This window comes from Salvelinus fontinalis, chromosome 14, assembly GCF_029448725.1.
Source record: "Salvelinus fontinalis isolate EN_2023a chromosome 14, ASM2944872v1, whole genome shotgun sequence".
NCBI classification, from domain to species: domain Eukaryota; kingdom Metazoa; phylum Chordata; class Actinopteri; order Salmoniformes; family Salmonidae; genus Salvelinus; species Salvelinus fontinalis.
This window is the reverse complement of record NC_074678.1, coordinates 48876654-48898613: the sequence shown is the minus strand read 5'-3', so window position 1 is coordinate 48898613 and position 21960 is coordinate 48876654. Positions and strand designations below refer to the sequence as shown.

The window sequence follows — 21960 nt, the reverse complement described above, 5'->3', positions numbered from 1 at the left end:
TTATTATGGGTTAGAGTGAGAATTTTTATTTGTCAAATGGCAGCCAAGCATCGCACATCATGTCACCAGAATAAGACCCTCAATATTTATTGGAAATGAGCTTCAAGCTCGTCACCTTGTCTTCTGAAGCCTAATAAATTGCATGCTTTCCAGAGTCGTAGTGGGAGGACCACAGAACATATCATCCCTCGTGGTTCCAAGTTTACTTCGAACTTATGGTTTCCACCGCCATTTATTGCATTATTCATTTTACAAACTAAAAGATCCCACCATGCCGAAGGAACAAATTGTCTGTCGGCTTTTATGAATATTTCCTGTGTCCATCGGGCCGGTTCTGACTTTTCATGCGTCAGGTAATTCCTCTGCATGAAATAGTTGGATGAAAATTTGGTTATGGATGAAGAAACTTGATGTATGTTTTCAGAAATGGAGTTTGATTGTGCTTGCAATGACACATTTGACTCTTGCGGTGGCGTTAAGGAATTCAATGTTTGTTTGCAGTTCCTGCTGTACCGTGTGTCAACGGGACAGGTGTGTGCTCTCAAGACCAGCTGGAAACCCGTATTTAGCTGAGGGAGTTGGAGTGGTGTGTGTCTTCTGATGAGTGTCATCGGCCGCCTCTGTGGTTCGTTTGGGACCGGCGCTGCTCCTTCATGGTACTTACCTTCATGGGACTGACTGACATGAGTCGGACGTCCAGATTCATCTGTGTGTGATAGAAGTCGTGGAGACTGAGAGACAGATGGGGGGGGGGGGGCTCTTCCAAGGTGTCGACCGTGGATGTGCTGTGTGCCACAATCAGACTATGCCTTGGAATTGAACACATTACAGTTGATTCTGTTCAATGTGTCTGTCTGCCTGCTGATGTGCGCGTTCACACACGCCCAGTGCTCAGTGGCGGGCAGTCCACACCTGTGGCTCTGAGGGATTATGACAGTGATTTAACATAAACACTCTGTCACCCCGAGATTATCAGGCCGACGTTACCCAGGAAGATTGATTGTCCAGGCTACTTAGCTGCAGTACAGACCATCTGAGTGCAAAAGGTTGGCTTTAGAAGCCTGGGAACTATAGCTCTCTGTGATTTTACCATGATTTACAACCCCCCCCCCCCCCCCCTCCCCTAAACAACTCACAAATTACATAGATATTTTCTGAATTTCCAGTTTGAGTGACTTGCACAGTTTTTACGGTATAAAGACTTGTCATTACTCTGCGCTTGTATGTGAAATACAGTCTCAATCGTGCACAGGTAAAGTAAGATCCGTGATGTTGTGATTTTGTTGGAAGACTTAAGAAATATGGGATGTGTATGGATTCCTTTTTATTAAAACCCTCTCAAATTCATCCTCCTCTGTGTTTGATCGTACTGCGGTTTTCCAACATTAAACCTGTTGAATCCAGTAGTGTGCCTCTAGCTAAAATAAATCCACTTAGGAAATGAAATCTCCAGATTTTGCTCGTTAACCAATTTTACAATCCCCTGCATGCACATAGTTGTTGACATCTCACCCTTTAAAGCTGTGTCAATGTCTGTCAATAAAACTGTACACGAAACTACACAACACGTCTTCACCTGGCGTTGACACGCTTTGTTTTCCCCGCTCTGCTTCTTTGTTTAGTCTGGCCCCTTTGGTGACCCCAGGTTGAACCTGTTCAGGCCCAGGGCTCGACTCCTTGGTTCTGCTCTCATCAAGCATCTGGTTCCTAGATGAGCCCTCCAGAGCCAGCCCTGATTCATGGCTTTGCCACTGACGGGGCGTCTTTCCGACGACATTCCCGCTTTCTGCGTCCGCCTCATGCAGCCCTTACGTTTTTATAGCGTGTTACAATACAGATTTAGAGACAAGTCAAGGGACATGGAGACGGACTACTCTTCTGTTTGTTGCATTAAGAGATCGGCTTTCAGTCAGGACAGGATCGCACATGCAGACGTTCAAAGAGTCGGATCACCCCCCCCCCCCCGACTGTAACCTTGCTTGTGACAAGAGAAGTTAACTCGTTTTGTTTGAATGATGACAGTTTGGGACGGGAGCCTCCTGACCAGGCAGTGAACTCGGTCCTGTCTTGAGTTGGCTGATGCTGGACTGGAGCACCATGCAAAAACAACAGGGGCTAGTCTTGGCACCGAACGTTACCCACAGAAAGCCTTGCGTTGACACTTTCTAATACAGTCTCCCTTTTCTAACGTCTGCCTTTCTCCTTTCACGTCAAACTCCAGAGAGGGGCATCCCCCATATTAAAGAGATTAAGGTTTCTCTCTCCTCTCTTCTCTCCATGTGTATGGTGCGGTTGTTCAGCCTGGACCACACTGTTTCACAGTCTAATTACAGGTCAATTAAAGGCTTTTCCCTCAGTCCCTTCTCCTGTTCCTGCTCCGGCCACCGAAGGCTTACAGCCTTTACAGCTCAGCAGAGTGGGAGTGAAAGAGATATAATTTAATGTGGAGATCAGCCGAGAGAGGGACCTGAAAGAGGGGATTGGGAAAGGCCCGGAGTCCCCCCCTCAGCCCGCCACCTGAAAAGGGGCCTCTGGGATAGAGGCCAAAGGATTATGGGAATATTCATGACCAGATAAAGGGGAGGGCGGCTGAATAGCAGTGTCTCAGGGCTCATCTCTTAGGTAAACATGCGCCTATATAGATTTTTTTTTTATTCCTCTGAGGCAACAGGCAAGGAACGGCGACTCTGTCCACTTCGTGTGTTGCATTTCCGTACGCCTCAAAAGGAAAGCCGCCTTGTTGTGGCCTTTTCTTTCCCTTGTCGTCTTGCAGGACAAACAGATGGGGAAGAGAAATAAATATCTGTTTCTCACTGTTGCTGCCCAAAATATTGGCTTTTTCTGAAAGCTGCCATTCAGAGCCGTGCGTGCCCTCGCTTTTGTCCCGCAAGATGGCAGGGCCTTCATTATAACACCATTATAAATTAAAGTAAATTGCGGACTGTTTTACCCTAAAAATATTGAGACCTCCTACAGCTATAACACTGTAAAGTGAACTTCAGGTAAGGTTACCCCCTGTGGTTGACCTGGTGCAGTAAGTGGACCACATCGAGCAATTAACTCGACACAATAGCTCCCTTATCACTGTCACATCTAGACTCCGCTCAGCAGTGACGCTTTGAAGGTGAGCCAGGGGTTTTCCCGGGCTTGTTTTGATGTGACAGAGATGTCCCCTCTCCTCCTTTTTTTTTTTCTCTTCTCCCATGGGTCTGGCTCAGACAGATGTTGCTAGTAATCCTGATCCGATTGGCTCCGATTGAATTAGGATGTTTTGCGGCCGGAGCCTGGCCCACACTCCTCCTCCCGGTATGTGTGCTCCATAACGTTCTTTTGAGTGGTATGGTTCTAGAGTGGGGCTACAGCCGGGTAAGGTTTCAGCCTCGCCACACCTGCCGTGGTGCTGGAGCCGTGGAACCGTGTCAGCGTTCCCTCTCTCCCAGCCCTAATGCCTCCATTAGGTGTCGTAATCTCCCCTTACCGCCTCCCTATTGTGCCCTGACGTGTTAACTGAGTATCAAAGGCTGGGGAATTTCGTTTTGCCACCTGCCAGGAGTGTGTGTGTGGGGAGGGAGGGAGAGAGAGAGAGGAGGGGATAGGTGCTTTTCTGCCACTGCTTGTGCTGTTTTTCACTGTGTGTGTGTGTGTGTGTGTGTGAGGTCAGTGTTTTCTCAGCACTTTTAGTGTTATATTTCAGGGCTCCGAGGTGTGTGTGCGCGCGTCCTCAAAGGCTGCCGCGTGCCTTTCATCAGTCAGAAAGGGATACCTCTGCACCCGTTCCCCCTCAAAGGGTCTCGCACGAGCCCCTCGCTCTAGGATAAGGTTACCCTCTAAAGCACGCATGCAGCTCCCACCTTTGTGGTGACTTGAAATGGACACTTAAGACATTGTTGTTCCCATGCCTAAACCGCTATGATTTATTGTCCCGTGGAAATCAAGGAGACTTATGGTTTTGAAGCTTTCAGACCTTTTGAGTCAGAAGTATTTGAAGATACTCTTCTGATTTGTATCTCGTGAGGCTGATTTGGAAGTAGCTGAGTTGCAGTTTGTGCCTCAGAGTTTTGTTTGAGTTTGTGCTTGGGGCAGCTCCAGTCGGATTAGTCTACTGGAATAGAGAGCGAAGGAGAGACGGGGCCAAGGATGGGTGCAGCTGGCACTGCTAGTCCCCTGTAGGCCTCCTTTTCTCTCTCGCTGGCCCATAGACTTACTCTTGCCATTGTTAAATCAGTGATTAAAGAGTCTCTGTTACTGCAGCCCCTCGTGTGACAGTACATGTTGTCATATGGACGGATTTCTCCTCAAAACGACCCCAACGGCGGGACTTGGTGACTCAACATTTCTCCAGTATATTTTCCCTTTCATGTGGAATGTTGTCATGGTATCTCCCGTCCATTAGCTTGACGTGTGCCTGGAGGGACATAACATGTCATCGGTTCGGAGGGGGGGTCTTTGATGTGGTGGTGGCTGTGAGCTTACTGGAAATGGCCCACAACTCTCCTCTTCATCAGAATATTTCACTGAAGTGGTCAGTTTTTTTTAGGTTTGAGGGCTGTCAGTGGGGACCATCTGCTGTTGGGCTGAAATAAGAGGTGACAGTGGAGGCACAATGGCCTGTGACAAGTCTGTTGTTCTGCAAGTAAAGACATACAACATTTCAGGGTGTTGGTTTCACACTCGGACTGTGAAGGTATGCCATGGGCTATTATATACACTGAACAAAAATATAAACACAACATGTAAGATGTTGGTCCCATGTTTCGTGAGCTAAAATAAAAAAATTGAGAAATGTTTCATATGCACAAAAAGCTTATTTCTCTCCAATTTTGTGCACAAATTTGTTTACATTTCTGTTAGTGTGCTTTTCTCCTTTGCAAAGATAATCCATCCACCTGACAGGTGTGGCATACCAAGAAGCTGATTAAACCGTATGATCGTTACACAGGTGCACCTTGTGCTGGGAACAATAAAATGCCTCCCTAAAATGTGCAGTTTTGTCACACACAATGCCACATGTCTCAAGTTTTGACGGAGTGTACAATTGTCATGCTGACTTCAAGAATGTCCAACAGAGCTGTTGCCAGAAAATTCAATGTTCATTTCTCTACCATAAGCTGCCTCCAACGTCGTTTTAAAGAAATTGTCAGTACATCCACCCAGCCACACATGCGCAGACTACGTGTAACCACGCCAGCCCAGGACCTCCATATCTGGCTTCTTCACCTGCAGGATCGTCTGAGACCAGCCACCCAGACAGCTGATGAAACTGTGGGTTTGTACAACCAAAGAATTTCTCCACAAACGGTCAGAAACCGTCTCATGGAAGCTCATCTGCATGCTTGTCGTCCTCACCAGGGTCTTGACCTGACTGCAGTTCGGCATCGTAACCGACTTCAGTGGACTCACCTTCCATGGCCACTGACACGCTGGAGAAGTGTGCTCTTCACGGATTAATCCCGGTTTCAACCTTACCGGGGCAGATGGCAGACAGAGTGTATGGTGTTGTGTGGGTGAGCAGTTTGCTGATGTCAACGCTGTGAACAGAGGGCCCCATGGTGAGGTTATGGTATGGGCAGGCATAAGCTACGGGCAACGAACACAATTGCATTTTATCAATGGCAATTTGAATGCACAGAGATATCGTTACGAGATCCTGAGGCCCATTGTCATGCTGTTCATCCACCGCCCTCACCTCGTGATTCAACATGATAATGCATGGCCCCATGTCGCAAGGATCTGTGACCAACAGATTCATACCTGTATTCCCAGTTGTGAAATCCCGAGATTAGAGCCGAATGAATGTATTTCAATTGACTGATTTCCTTATATGAACTGTAACTCAGTCAAAATGTGAAATTGTTGCATGTTGCGTTTTTATATTTTAGCTGTAACTGCCGTCACTGGTGGTTGGAAGCACTGGAAGCCACGGTTCTGAGAAACATCTCAAACTCCTTGGGTTGTCTCGCAAATACTAACCGAATAGACTAGGCCTCTTTTAGCAGAATCAACCACTCACAAGTGGTTTTCTGTGATGTACTGTATGAAATGAGGCATCTTGGATGCTCCATATCAGGGTCGAAGTCCGTCAATTCAGGAAGTTATTTGAATTTTAAAATTCCAAAATGTATAAACATATAGGTTCTCCTTGTCAATTTGTTGAGAAGTCATTGAAAATACATGACCTTTTTGCCACAAAGTCAGAATTTTACTTTACTTCTTGAATTGACTGTCTTATATTTGGAATTGACCCAACCCTGCCCCATATCCACTGTTTGGTTTTGGTTTTAAATTCTCAACTAACCCACTCTTTGGTCTTTCCTCCTCCTGCAGAGAAAGTCCGTGAGATTCAGGAGAAACTTGAAGCCTTCATAGAAGCTCTTCACAAGGAGAAGTAGAGCATCAGGTATCTGACTCTCAATGATCTCATTGTAGATATCTCACATGTGCTACAGTACATTGACTATTAGTGGCCAGCATTGTACAGAAATGTCTCGAATATACCTCAATTATGTAAATACATACAGTACCAGTCAAAAGTTTGGACACACCTACTCATTCCAGAGTTTTCCCAGCGGTTAAGAGTGTTGGGCCATTAACTGACAAGTTAATCAGTGGGTAATGAAAGTTTTTTTTTAAATAAAAAGTGGGGGTACAAAAACAGTGTCCCCCCTCCCTAATCTTATAGTGGTAAATGCTCAGTCTGCCCTATGGCTCAGCTCAAACACTACATCATTCACGCACCTCTCTCTCTCTGACCCCCCTCAGACAGATTCAGCTCCTGAACTCCAACACTATCAGATATACATTTAAAATAGAAAACAATTGTTACTGTATTGAATTGAAATGAATCAAACCGCATCGATTTGTTCCACTAATCAAATTGCATCAAATGGTTTCAAACTAAGAGTATTGTTCCAGTATCGGAGTCCATGTATCTAGATGCACATCCCTTAGCTTCTATTCAAATGATGCAGCTCAGTGCTGGTTCATAGTGTCACTGTCCCACCAGTAACGAGTGTTATGTTGAATCATTTGAACTATCTCACCCTTTTGTCTTTGCAGAAACCATTGGAAGCAAACCTGCGGATCACAGAAGCGATGCACTGATCAAAGAAAACAAATCCCCCCCCCCCCCCCTCTCTGTAAATGACTACTCCCCCACCCCCACATCTGATTTTAATGTCTATGGCTTAGCTTACCGCTCCCCTTACACACCTCACCGAAAAGAAAGGAGGGAAATGAAAGGAAAGTAGGAGCCGCAGCACAGGGAAAAGAAGTGGAGTGTGTCGGACAGAGCCCTTTAAACTGAGCTGTGTCCGTTTTCCAGCGTGGCAGAGCATAGAGCACTTTCTCCGATCTGGGTGGGCTCCCTATCACAGCTTCATGCCTTCTCCACAGGGCTTTAAAGGCCCCGGGTGTGTTCACCAGACGTGTCCTCTTCACACAGCAATCCAACAACCGTCTCCTGCTCTCTTTTCTTTTGCTCGTCTTTTCACTTTTTCGACGCGGAAGACGTAAGCGATGGGGAGGAAAAAAGACAAGCTTGAAGTTACACACCCACCTGACTGACCGAGCGACATCTCATGGCTCGCTCGCTCTCTCTCTCTCTCTCCCTCCCCCCTTGCTCCCCTGTTTCTTATAAATGAGGATGTTGTACAGGTTTTCTTTCTCTTCACACTTCCTTTCCTTTGGTTAGGAATGTGTTTAATTGGCTTCAGCACCCGTCAGAGGGTTGCTTCCCAAATGGCTCCCTATGTAGTGCACGATTTTTGAATGCACTATGCTCCTGCCTAATGCTAGCCCTAACCATACCTGTAGCCCTAGCCCCAATTAGGACGTCTTATTGCTAATGCACTTTAGTTAGCCCAGTGGCTAGCTCTAGTCCAACTCTACACTGGCAGCGTATCGACGTCTCACTTAACCCCATAGTTCACACCGGTACAACAGTCAACCTCCATCCTCCCAAAACTCACATATATTAAAAGTGGTGCATCTATTCCACACAATATAATATAGGTTTTTATTTTGTCGAAGCAGACTTGATTTGAGAGTTGTGCCTGCTATTGATAGGAAGTGTGGACGAGCCCACTAAGTACCTCTCTCTGTGACCTTCTGTGTGTGTGTGTGTGTGTGTGTGTGTGCACATCATCATCACGAGTTTGTGATATCATTTCACTACGGGACTAAGCAACCTCTATACGATGTTCGTTCTGGAAAAGATCCAGCTTTGGTTTCTATTGCACTAGTATCCAGTTCAACCTGCAGTGGATGGAACCACATTGGTGGGGGAAAGACGCTGGTGACCCTCGCTCGATTCAAACGTGATGATAAAGCATGGATTGGGTTCCTGGTACTGGACTCAACCACACTATCCTCCCCTCCTTTGACTCGTACTTTCACGGTTTCTGCCTCTGCTTCTCCGTGATCTTCTGCCTCTTTATTCTCGCTCTTCTCTCTTCCTCTCCTATCAAGCCCTCTCTTCTCCTCTGTCCACCTCATCCTCTCTCTCTTTCCCCTCTCTCTCTCTCTCTCTCTCTTTCCCCTCTCTCCTTCACTCTTTGCTCCCGGGCTCTAAAGCGCATCTCATGATAAGATGCACTAAAGGGGTTAGTCACATTCTTGACCCAGCTCATTCATATGTGGTATGTGGGTATGTATACCGTACATTGTGTACATGTAAAGTTAATACCAATCATGCATCTGTTATTGCTTATGGGAGGAATGTCAGAGTTCAATGTGCTTGTAACAGTATATCCATCGGTTGGTTCAGCACGTACAGTTCTCTTATGTTGTAGATTGAGGTGTTTGCATGGTATACCCTTTCAGATGTGCTTTATTTATTACAGATTTGATTGTGTTTAAGAAAATAAGTGAAAATCCAATTGACGTTAATAAAAATAGCATTTTCCATGAAGTTATGTCCATGTTCTGTTGACTACATCTGTCTACTTTCTGCTACCGCAGTGTTGTCGAAATGTTGAGGACAAGACAAACTAACACACGACCTCGGCCGAGCGCTGCGGGGTGGCCGTCTGATCGCCTCTGACCCCGGAACATCGGGCCGTCGTTTTTTGGTTAATTTTCCAGGGATTCTACATGTTGAACTGTTAATACCCAGCAGGCGATCTTCTGCGCACAGCCAACGTTATTGTTGGTCTCACCTTACTAAAGACTTTGTTTTTTTCCCCTCGCAGACATAGTATGCATCCTCTTCAGCTGCAGAAATCTCCGTGCACCCTCCATGTCTGTTTCTCATTTGTCGACATTGAGTAATGTACAACTTGAATGGTAGAGAAAAACAAAAAGTGGCTGGTGCTTGTCGGAGACTAGATGAAGTCGTTTAAATGTCCACACCATTTGTATACAGCACTCTTCTTTAGACAGGTGTGTTTAGTTTGTCTTTGTTGCTCAAACCTACAGTTGAAGTCGGACGTTTACATACACCTTAGCCAAATACATTCAAACTCCGTTTTTCACAAGTCCTGACATTCGATCCTATTAAAAATTCCCTGTCTTAGGTCAGGATCACCACTTTATTTTAAGAATGTGAAATGTCAGAATAATAGTAGAGTGATTTATTTCATCTTTCATTTATTTCATCACATTCTCAGTGGATCAGAAGTTTTAAATGGTTTATCTTGGGTTAAATGTTTCGGGTAGCATTCCAGAGCTTCCCACAATAAGTTGGGTGAATTTTGGCCCATTCCCCCTGACAGAGCTGGTGTAACTGAGTCAGGTTTGTAGGCCTCCTTGCTCGCACACGCTTTTTCAGTTCTGCCCACAGATTTCCTATAGGATTGAGGTCAGGGCTTTGCGATGGCCACTCCAATACCTTTACTTTCTTGTCCTTAAGCCATTTTGCCACAACTTTGGAAGTATGCTTGGGGTCATTGTCCATTTGGAAGACCCATTTGCGACTAAGCTTTAACTTCCTGACTGATGTCTTGAGATGTTGCTTCAATATATCCATATAACTTTCCTTTCTCGTGATGCTGTCTATTTTGTGAAGTGACCCAGTTCCTCCTGCAGCAAAGCACCCCCACAACATGATGCTGCCACTCCCGTGCTTCGGGAGTGGCAGGGATGTTGGGATGTTCTTCGGTTTGCAAGCCTCCCCCTTTTTCCTCCAAACGTAACGATCGTCATTATGGCCAAACAGTTCTATTTTGTTTCATCAGATCAGAAGACATTTTCTCCAAAAAGTACGATCTTTGTCCCCATGTGCAGTTGCACACCGTAGTCTGGCTTTTTTATGCCGGTTTTGGAGCAGTGGCTTCTACCTTGCTGAGAAGCCTTTCAGCTTATGTCGATATAGGACTCGTTTTACTGTGGATATAGATACTTTTGTACCTGTTTCCTCCAGCATCTTCACAAGATCTTTTGCTGTTGTTCTGGGATTGATTTGCACTTTTTGCACCAAAATACGTTCATCTCTAGGAGACAGAAGGCGTCTCCTTCCTGAGCGGTATGGCGGCTGCGTGGTCCCATGGTGTTTATACTTGCATACTATGTTTGTACAGATGAACGTGGTACCTTCAGGCGTTTGGAAATTGCTCCCAAGGATGAGCCAGACTTGCCAGACCGCATGATGCCAGACCGCATGATGTCAAGCAAAGAGGCACTGAGTTTGGTAAGCCTTGAAATACATCCACAGGTACACCTCCAATTGACCCAAATTATGTCAATTAGCCTATCAGAAGCTTCTAAAGCCATGACATCATTTTCTGGAATTTTCCAAGCTGTTTAAAGGCACAGTCAACTTAATGTATGTAAACTTCTGACCCACTGGAATTGTGATTAAGTGAAATAATCTGTCTGTAAACAATTGTTGGAAAAATGACTTGTGTCATGCACAAAGTAGATGTCCTTACCGACTTGCCAACACTTTAGTTTGTTAACAAGGTATTTGTGGAGTGATTGAAAAACGAGTTTTAATGACTCACACTTAAGTGTATGTAAACTTCCGACTTCAACTGAATCTACAGTACTGTATTTCGGTGCTGGTGACCTGTGTAATCGAGCCCTCGCTGCTCCTGGTCTGGCCCAACAGCCTGCATGTCCAGGTCTCTCTCGACTCCTGGATGCGGCCCACCCTGAGGTAGTATGGGGGAGGGAGATGTGGGGAGGCAGGGAGCTGAGGTGTAAGGCCTGGCTGACTGATTAATAACAAAGGGGCTAGAGGTCCTCCACTCCTCTCCTCTTTCACAAGGACCTGGTTGTTACTGCATTTCCACGTCGCCAGGGGGCAAAGGGGGGCGGTGGTAGTGGGACGTTAGGGGCCTGCTCGCTGCCACCACCTGAGGGGGCGTACACACATCCGCGTTAACTGGCTTTATTTTTTTATTTTTGCATTCGTGGGTGGCTATGTACCCTGTTTGTAAAGAAGGAGAAAAAACCTAACCTAATGACTCTGTACAGAGTCTCAGAAGAATGGGGAGAAAGTCAACCTCCAGACGAAAATGCCTTTGTGCTATCAGATAACCATGTTCAGAGGAGGAGGGAGGACACACTATACAACTATTAGCATCTCCAAAGGCTGTCACGTTGACTAATAGTCGGCCACACAACGGCACAGTGGCTCAGTTTGTTTCCCCCCCATTATGCGCCTGACACAAAGGGGATGGAAGACTGGTAAAGACCTGTCAAATGTGCTACTGCAGCAGACGCTTACAAAGCTTCATTTCTCCTCTTCTCAAAAGAGTAGTCTTGTTCTTTTTTTTTGTTTTAATCCTCCCCTCACTCGCACCCCTCCCTCCCCTGCATTTTGGCGGGATAGGGAGGTCAGGGTGAGGGGTGGGTGTGGACAGCACTACTGTGAATGAGTCTTGGGGAGAAAGCGAGAAATTCAGAGGTTGTGGTTTCTGGCAGTTTGGGTCATGTTAGCGTTTGTTTGCCGGCTTGTTGGAGGGGATTGCTTTGTTCCTCCGCTCTCTGTGTCCTAGGTTAGAGAGCGAAGGATGGAGATGGAGAGGCTGAGGGACAGGGTGGGAGAGAGCTTGTACTGAGAACCCCACACTCACAGTGGGCCATCAATGGAAGGGAGATCAGGGAAGAGGTGCTGAGAGAACTGCGGTCTGCTTTTAAGTGGTCCATTCAAGACTTCAAATCCCCAAAACTATGCTTGAAAAGTTTTAGTGTTTGACCTCATACTCATTTTTCAATTCTATCTGCTATTAGAGTTAGTTTTGTTCTTTTTTTACTTATGAATTGAAATAAAACACTTCAGCACGTGTATGTGTCACTTTCAATTGGACAGTAAGTATTTAATTTATTTGCACCCTTGCAGGCAAACTGACAATCTGTATCTTATCAGGCAGAGGGCTGAAGAGAAGCAACAGGCTCTATTCTCCATTTTCAGCAACAAACACTTTACTGTCCCCAGGGCCCAGTGCTTTCTGTGCAGGGGAGAAAAGATGTCACAATTGGCTATTGTGCTCATTATGTCCCAGGCATCTTCCCATTGCGCTGTGGGGTCTATTCCAACGCTGAATTGGGCCTGTGGGGATTTCGGCCAAGTCACCGAGGTCGGCGACCCTCCACACACACACAGTATCCTATCACCACTGTCTTCAGATTCTGGGTCAGCTCTAAACTACTCTAAATGCCTAGACTTTATATTTGACCATCTGATGGGTGCATTGTAAAAACAGTGAACCCGTGTGAATCCTGTGTGTGCCTGACACTGATAGCACAAGGGTGGCAGTGTATAACGCAGGGTGTATCTCTGGCACATTTCTTCTCACCATTCATTCCTATGATCCGGATGAAAAAGGGGGGGGGGGGAATCCATAAAATGACCTCACCGTCTCGCGGCAGGGAAAGCCATAAATGAATTAGCGCTTTGTGAGGGAAATGGGTCCGTTTAATGGATTCCCAATGGCTGATCTATATTTCTGCCTTAATCTCTCCCCAGGCCGCTGTTGTCCACTCTCACACACCGGGTCGCCCCCAACGCACAAAACACCGGGCTTGTTCACCCTTTTCAATAGCCACGCTAACACACTGTTAGAATTCAATTAACGAGACACCCGCCGTCTGCCAGGATAGAGGGTAAACAGTAATATCGAAACGGACCCAATGAAACACATTGAAACAGCAGGGATAGAGAGGGAGGGAAGGGTGAAAAACGGCTCATGACAGGGACCAGGAACTTTCTTGTGTTGATAAGGAGTTGCCATGGAAAACACATCGCCACACAAAGTGTTTCTTAAAGCGAGAGGAGAAAGCGAGGGCTGGCCTGAGCTTTTTAGTTCATGGGGTAACGGGTTTGCATGGACTTAGAGGGATTACGACCGGCATTCATGGAAACCCGGGGGCCAGCAGGTGAGGTCTAGGCTCAGCTAGCTCATCCTTTAGGTAAACTGCTCTGGTGGGGCTGGCGTTGCCAGGTTTGGAGGATGGGCTGGGTTGCCATGTCCAGGCTGCGTTGCCAGGATGAATGTGTATCTGTGTCCACAGTGGCGGGAGGGAGGCAGTAGGCTGATCCCTCCCGGTAGAGTTGCTCTGATGGGGCCAACACTTGTCCCGGGATGGGGACACTGAGGACCCACTTTCACTGTCTAAGTGGCATAGTGTGGCCACAGCAAAAAGGGTCTGGCGACATTACTTGATTGGCCAGAATGGTATCTTAGCAGGCTCTAAAACCTTATGCAAACAGGGGGACTCGGAGTGAATACACAGGCTCAATGCTAGGGTTCTCTGAGCGGCTTCTATAGCATGGCAGCGTTGACATGAGGTAAAGTCGAGTAGAGATGACAGCTCGGCTGGTAAAGTGAACAATGCCAAACGGTCTTTTTTTTGTGTCCTTTTAGGAAATGCTGAGCTGATTTAGATGGAACTGATACTCTTAATTGGCTTTGCATTTCTAAATGGACTGGTGTGTTATCTGTTTTTGCCAGGAACTGTCAAGCATTAAAAAAGACGACCTTTCATTGAGAGAATGGGAAGCTTTTTTCCCTGAGACTAGGATAAATCGGATCCATGTGGCCGTGGCCGGAATCTGGCTTGCCTACTACTTACTTAACCTGCATACTGTGTACTAATCGTACTCTGTACTATTTGGAGCATACTGTTTCTAGTGAAAACATGTGCAGTGCCCATCAAGTGTCAGCATACTAGGCTCATTCTGCTGAGAATGCTTCATTGAATGCGTAGAATTTTCTTACAGCGCGTTGTCAGCAGCACCTGGGTCTCAAGACTATTCTCTTCCTCAATAGCGTGCAGCGAATTCTACTAGATGAAATGTGTATGACATCCTGGCCTTGAAAGCATTCTAAATGTTTCAAATTTCACGTACTATAAACTACTATTTAGAACGCAAGTACGGGTATTCTGATATGGCCGCTATGTGTCTTGAGAATGATGTTTCCTTCCTGTTTCTGTGAATATGGCTATTGTACATTTACAATTTCTTTCCCTTGGTTACATTGCATTTGTGATTTACTTTTGTGCATTTTCTCATTAAGAATCTGTTTTTATACATTAGTACATTACTGTTGTCTATTTGATGAATACATATCACTAACTGTGAATAATGAGGTCTGTTATTTTTTTTAAAATCAGTCTTAGGCCTTGAGTATTGAACCAGAGTGTCTGGTTGAGCATACAGCAAGAAATAACATAAACCACATACACACAGGCATCTCTGACTGACCCTTCACTGCGAATCAATGGGTCATATACAATGAGTATACAAAACATTAGGAACACCTGCTCTTTCCATGACATTGACTGACCAGGTGAAAGCTATGATACATTTTTACATTTTACATTTCAGAAGACGCTCTTATCCAGAACGACTTACAGTAGTGAGTGCATACAGTTTTGGGGGGTACTTTTTCCTATACTGTTCCCCTGTGGTAATCGAACCCACAACCCAGATGTTGCAAGTGCCATGCGCTTCCAACTGAGCCACACGGGACACCATTAGCACATTATTCATGTCTGTTGTCACCTGTTAAATCCATTTCAATCACTGAAAAGGAAGAGACAGTAGTTAGGTGCCAGTGTGTCAAGAACTGCAATGCTGCTGGGGGTTTTCACGCTGAACAGTTTCCCGTTCGTATCAAGAATGGTTCACCATCCAAGTCGCGCAGCAATGCATCGCGGTGCCACTACAGCCTCGGTTTGATCCCAGGCTGTCACACAGCCGGGAGCCCCGTAGAGTGGTGCACAATTGGCCCAGTGTCGTCCGGGTTTGGCCGGGGAGATTCAGGGTTTAAGTACTGTAGTAGAGCGGCTTGGCGGATCGTGTTTCGGAGGACGCATGACTCATCCTTCTCCCGAGCCTGTTGGGGAGTTGCAGCAATGAGAAAAGATCGTAACTACCAATTGGGGAGAAAAAAAGGGGGAAATTCACAAAATAAAAGAATGGTACACCACTCAAAGGACATCCAGCCAACTTAACATAACTTGTAAGAATTTGGGTCAACATCCCGGTGGAACTCTTTCGACACCTTGTAGAGTCCATGCATGCCCCATCGAATTTAGGCTGTTCTGAGGGCAAAAGGGAGTGCAACTCAATATTACATGGTTTGGACACACAATCTGGTACTTTTCCCCCAGAAATCCCGGTTGGAAGATTCCTGGAATCAGGAGTAAATAAGCAAGAAATCTGAAATCCTCCAACCAAGATTTCCTGAAGACTTGGGGATTTTTTTAAAAGTTACTGGAATTCTGCAACCCTACATACAAACAAAAGTCTGATCTGATCCTATGTAGGATTCAGACAGTCTTCGCGAGACAATAAGGTCATGTCTCCCCTGCCCCCTCTCCGGCCTCCACACGCCCCTTCTTAGACCAGGTCGTCCCTTAGCTTCCTCAAATATTGAGTCAGTGTCTTGGGGCAAGCAGTTACACTGCCTGTTGTGGTTGACAGTTGCTGGCTAACGGCTTTGTCCCTATTGTCCAGGGCGGGTGCATGGCCCCTTGGCCTCTCCACGCCAGGACCTGCCCTCCGAAACCAGGGGAGAGGGTGTGTGTGTGTGTGTGTGTGTGTGTTTACTGCATACACCATGTGTGTGCGCACATCCATCTGGGTGTGTGTTGTCACTATGTCTCTCTTTCCCTTATCACTGTGGTCCTGTGCTCAGGAATGTTTGCTCTGACACTACAGATCAACTGTAGTCCCGTCTCCCTGCATCTCCCCTCTCCAGCCTCACGTCAAACAGACACTGCCTTGGCGAGAGCCGAGAGGAGGCCCCTTTATCTCCCAGACGTGGCTCTTCCTTTTAAGAAGAGGAAGGTAAATAATGGCAGGGCTTTAATAGGTGGATAATGTGGTCTCCGGGTGCAGAGGCTGACAGGGACTGTGCAAACAGGCCCATCCTCTGATCAGGAGGATACAGCACGTTCACTCTACAGTGACCAAAGAGATCTGACTGCGGGGAGATTTTAAAGATCTGAAACACACACATTCTGGGCTTTCATCTGAAACATACACGCACAGAATGAAAGATGAGGAGTTTGGTCTTTTGTATTGGTTTTGTTGGTTGAGGCGAGACTGTGTGACTGGCACAGTGGGATTCTTTTGCTCATAGAGGGCTTGTGATGAGGAATTCATGCTCAAATAAAGGCCAAATAAAGTTCATTTTATTCATTCAAACTTTATCCATTTTGTGCATTGTTCTGTAGTAACCTGTTTGGGCCAGTTTAAGCCTAGTCCTAGACTAAAATGAATGTTCAAAGGAGATTCTCCATTGAAAGTGCATCCTAGTCCAAGACTAGTCTTAATCTGAGTCAAGGAAACTGGCCCGTCAAGTTTTACTATCTCCCATGCTAGCAGATAGGATGGGAGCCCATAATAGACCTACAGCATTTTATAACCTGGTGACTCCTCACATGCTGAACACTGGGCTTGGGGGCATTGACCTGGTTGGTTAACTGCCCATAGACACTGGGTAAAGGCATTGTCAGTGGTGAACTGTTGCCTTGTCTTAGTCCTGAAAATACACTCTGACAGTCTTATCATGTTGAAGTTGTGGAAAGACTTGTAACCATTGTAAATAAGAATTTGTTCTTAACTGGCTTGCATAGTTAAATAAAAAATACATTAAAAAAAACGACTCATGAAGTAAAATAAACTGATCCATCTATCAGTCAGTCGATTGGCACCTTGGAGTTACATATCTTTCTTGCTCTCGTGCATTCTGTCACGTATATACACACACACACACACACCTCTAGGCTGGACACATTCATCATGGCTTGACTGTCTCCAGATAAGCTGTCTTCTTTTGGAGGACGTTTCCACTAGTTCCACCTCTACACACCCTGACCTCCAGCGTAGTGTTGAGTTTCCCTGCAGGCCTCTTTTCCCCTGTTAAATGTTGACCTCTTGACAATCCTACTCCCCTCACCCCCTTGACCATTCCCTCTCCCAACACACACACACACACGTGCACACACACACACACACCTTTTACTCTCTCTAGTCTGCTCCACGCCTGTCAAGATGAGCCCCCCACCCCCCTCCTCATAAACACACACACACACACACACCCCCGAAAGGCACAAAATTCTTCTGAGGTCTCCGGGGACCAATTAAGAGTGTCTACCTGCCTGAGGCCTTCTACCCCTCCCCCTCCACCTAACACGCACCAGCCACCCAGACAGACAGAGAGAGGTGAGGGGTTAGTGAGGGCCATAGGTCAATACAGTCTAAATTGGGCGGTCAGGACTCAGGGCAGCTGCAGACTGGGGGAGACAGGCTCAGGAACATACTGCAGGCCATGAGGATTGGGGACAAGATTATAGGAGCCCTAAGATATGACATGTATTACAGGGCGCATACACTTAGTTACTAGTGAAAGTCTACACACCCCTTGCACAGTCTTCACAAAAATCGAATTGAATACATTTTTAGATGACATTTTAAGGCAGTATAATGTGAAAACTGTTCAAGGAGTGTGACCACTTTAATTAGGCACTGTATGCAAACGCACATACAAAGCAAGGTAAATGGCATTTTACCAATATTCAGTCAACACACGTCGTCATCCCAGCCAGGAAAAGGCCACAGTTTCCGTTATTTCTTTTTTATTATACAGGTAGGCCCACATCGGATATAGGCATCGCCCATGTTAGTGAACAGAGAGACCATCTTAAGGCTCCCTACTAACTTTGTTATTTAATACCTTTTATCTATCACACATGTAGCAAATACTAAATAAATATACAGTACCAGTCAAAAATTTGGACACATTTTGACTATTTTCTACTTTGTAGAATAATAGTGGACATCAAAACTATGAAATAACACATGGAATCATGTAGTAACCAAAAATGTGTTAAACAAATCAAAATATATTTAGATTCTTCAAAGTAGCCACCCTTTGCCTTGATGACAGCTTTGCACACTCTTGGCATTCTCTCAACCGACTTCACCTGGAATGCATTTCCAACAGTCTTGAAGGAGTTTCCACATATGCGGAGCACTTGTTGGCTGCTTTTCCTTCACTCTGCGGTCCAACTCATCCCAAATCATCTCAATTGGGCTGAGGTCGGGTGTTTAGAGGCCAGGTCATCTGATGCAGCAATCCATCACTTTCCTTCTTGGTCAAATAGCCCTTACACAGCCTGGAGGTGTGTTGGGGCATTGTCCTATTGAAAAACAAATGATAGTCCCACTAAGCGCAAACCAGATGGGATGGCGTATCGCTGTGTTGTAGCAATGCTGGTTAAGTGTGCCTTGAATTCTAAATAAATCATTGATAGTCACCAGCAAAGCAACCCCACACTATCACACCTTTTTCTCCATGCTTCACGGTGGGAACCACACATGCGGAGATCACCCGTTCACCTACTCTGCATCTCACAAAGACACGGCGGTTGGAACCAAAAATCTCAAATTTGGACTCATCAGACCAAAGGACAGATTTCCACCGGTCTAATGTCCATTGCTCGTGTTTCTTGGCCCATGCAAGTCTTGTCTTCTTATTGGTGTCCTTTAGCAGTGGTTTCTTTGCAGCAATTCAACCCCGAAGGCCTGATTCACGCAGTCTCCTCTGAACAGTTGATGTTGAGATGTGTCTGTTACTTGAACTCTGTGAAGAATTTATTTGGTCTGCAATTACTGAGACTGGTAACTAATGAACGTGTCCTCTGCAACAGAGGTAACTCTGGGTCTTCTTTTCCTGTGGCGGACCTCATGAGAGCCAGTTTCATCATAGCGCTTGATGGTTTTTGTGACTGCACTTGAAGAAACTTGAAAACTTCTTGAAATGTTCTGTATTTACTGACCTTCATATCTTAAAGTAATGATGGAATGTAATTTCTCTTTGCTTATTTGAGCTGTTCTTGCCATAATATGGACTGGTAAAAGACCATCTTCTGTATACCACCCCTAGCTTGTCACAACACAACTGACTGGCTCCAACGCATTATGAAAGAAAGAAATTCCACAAATGAACTTTCAACAAGGCACACCTGTTAATTGAAGTGCATTCCAGGTGACTACCTCATGAAGCTGGTTGAGAGAATGCTAAGAGTGTGCAAAGCTGTCATCAAGGCAAAGGGTGGCTACAATCAAGAATCTCAAATATAAAATATATTTGGATTTGTTTAATACTTTTTTGGTTACTATATGATTCCAGGTGTTATTTCATAGGTTTGATGTCTTCACTATTATTCTACAATGTAGAAAGTTGTTTAAAAAAATAAAGAAAAACCCTTGAATGAGTAGGTGTCCAAACTTTTGACTGGTACTGTATACCAATTACCAATGTAATTTGATGAACTTAGTTATTTCCCTAGGACTAACTGAAAGAGATCCGCTTGAAACAATGGCTCTGCCAGTGTGGAGAGGTTATTCTCCACTGCTGGCCTGCTCTCCAAGCATGAGCCTGAAGCCACAGGCTGGCCAAACTCGTGTTCCTAAAAATGAATTCAAAGGCACTAATAAGTCATTTTTCGTTTAATTTAATTATAAGTCACAGCCTATATGCACAATTTAAACACTATAAGGATTTAATGCAACAAAATGTTGTTTAAGTGCTGTGCTCTTTATGTCCCTACCAGCCTATGCTTCACAATACATTTCTTTGTTGGCTATAGCCTTGAAATAATAAAGCCTAAATAATTCATTTCCGGGAGTCACAAAAATAGATGGGTGTTGGTTAGATTGTGATTTTAATGAATGGAGCTCATTTTCTTCCTGTGAGCTTGGAGTGGTTTTTAGCACTCATGAGCAGGATTTCCAACCGCTCAACTCTGCTCACATGCTCTGCTGGATATCATTCCATCACTGGTAAATGTGTATTGTAGCTTGCTGTTCAATCCCACCCTGTTGGTCAGTGTATCAGGACATCAAAGCTTCCAGCTCAGTGGTGAAGACATAGGAAGGAGGATAAGACTACTGAGGCTAGACAACAAAACTAAGCCCAACCTGAAAGAGTAGTGAAGGACAGAGGGCCCAGTAATATGGGATCATCCCTGCTGTAATACCGCCCTACTGCCCCCGACCCCCCCCCCCCCCCCCCCCCCCCCACCCACCGACCCCACAAAGAAAGCCAGTCAGGCCGGTGGTGGTGGTCATTCTCTGACCACGTATCCATGCCAACCCTGCTCTAACCCTTTCCCTCCTCCTCTCCTCCCCACATCGCCACCGAGGGTCCGGAGCCTTCTGCCCTCTTTTATTCCCCACATATTATAATCTGCTGGATTAGAGCCAGTGCTGCTTTGTCTCCGGACGTGTCCAAACATGGTAGGATGTCAGAGGTCGCTTTGGCCGCTGGCCTTGGCCCTTGGTGGCCCCCGGGTGAGAGGGGGCCCCGGGAGCATCAGGGCGTAATAGGGATCCAGCGAGAGCAGGGGGCCTCATAGCTGGGTTCTCTCTCCGTGGCAGGTCCAGTCTGTAATGTGCTCAGAGGCTGGTCTAGGCCCGGCTGGCTTTGTCCAGCTGCCCTCTCAAAGGCCTGGCGCTGAATGGGAGGGCAGGAAAAGGTCAGACTGGCCGCAGTGCTCCACTGCCTTTGAAATGCCATACATACCCCCTCCTCGTCCCTCACGCTCCTCGCCCTCCGCCCTGCCCTGCCCCGGTCCACTCTGCAACGACAGTATCCATGGACACTAGTTGTTACAAACACTACGGACAATAGTTACTTCACATATAGTAACATTGATGTGTGTATCCATCAGCAAAAAATAACTAAAACATTCTTATGACAGAAGGTAAATCAGAATGGCTTTATATTGGATTCACAGTCTGTACAGGACATGAAGATACCTCCAAATACCACAAGTCCCTCAGTATCCTTACACAGGTTTTTAGAGGTGTGCTAATTGAGTGCAGCCCTAGCTATGTAAGGAGTCCCCAATCCCTCCACACTCCAGACATGTGCTCCATCTGTTGACACAGAACTCAATTAGGGCTGATAAACGCACAGGGCCAAGTCGGTTGAACACAGCCGCTAATGTCTTTAGCCTCCCCTCTGAGAGCTAGCCTAGAAACGCTAATTCTATTAGAGCTGTCTGCTCCACAGCGCCTGGTAATTCCATCAAGTGTCCCGTGTTAACTTACACATACTAATCACATTTCAGTACAACTAATAGTAATCAATGGAGAGAGATAAAGTGCCCTGAGAGATAAAGTAGTCAGGGTGAAGTCAGGCAGCTAAAGGGACTGACTGTTTTTACACACATTCCACAGGGAGAGGGAACATTAGGTTTGATTTGTGGCAGATATTTGTGTAGCACAGTTTGGGGGATAAGATATTTCGATCTGAAGGTGAATTAGTGTAGTGCAACAGTGTTGCTTCCGTCCCTCTCCTTGCCCCAATCTGGGCTCGAACCAGGGACCCTCTGAACACATCAACAACAGTCACCCTTGAAGAATCGTTAGCTATCGCTCCACAAAAATCGCGGTCCTTGCAGATCGAGGTCTTAAAGCAAGCGACATCAGCAATTGAAATGCTACTAGCGCGCACCGCTAACTAGCTAGCCATTTCACGCCGGTTATACGCACCCCCC

At 45.9% G+C, this 21960-nt stretch overlaps 1 protein-coding gene across 8 annotated transcripts in view; it reads left to right on the top strand.

Annotated features, from left to right (window-relative positions):
• Positions 1 to 8908, top strand: part of LOC129811062 (dynamin-like 120 kDa protein, mitochondrial) — a 58152-nt gene extending 49244 nt beyond the window's left edge. For all 8 annotated transcript variants that reach the window (XM_055862185.1, XM_055862184.1, XM_055862189.1 and 5 more), the window contains 2 exons: positions 6325 to 6397; positions 7057 to 8908. In XM_055862185.1, coding sequence (XP_055718160.1) covers positions 6325 to 6389 — 65 coding nt within the window. In that variant the 3' untranslated portion in view covers positions 6390 to 6397; positions 7057 to 8908. The remainder of the gene's footprint in view (positions 1 to 6324; positions 6398 to 7056) is intronic.
• The last annotated feature ends 13052 nt before the right edge of the window (positions 8909 to 21960 follow it).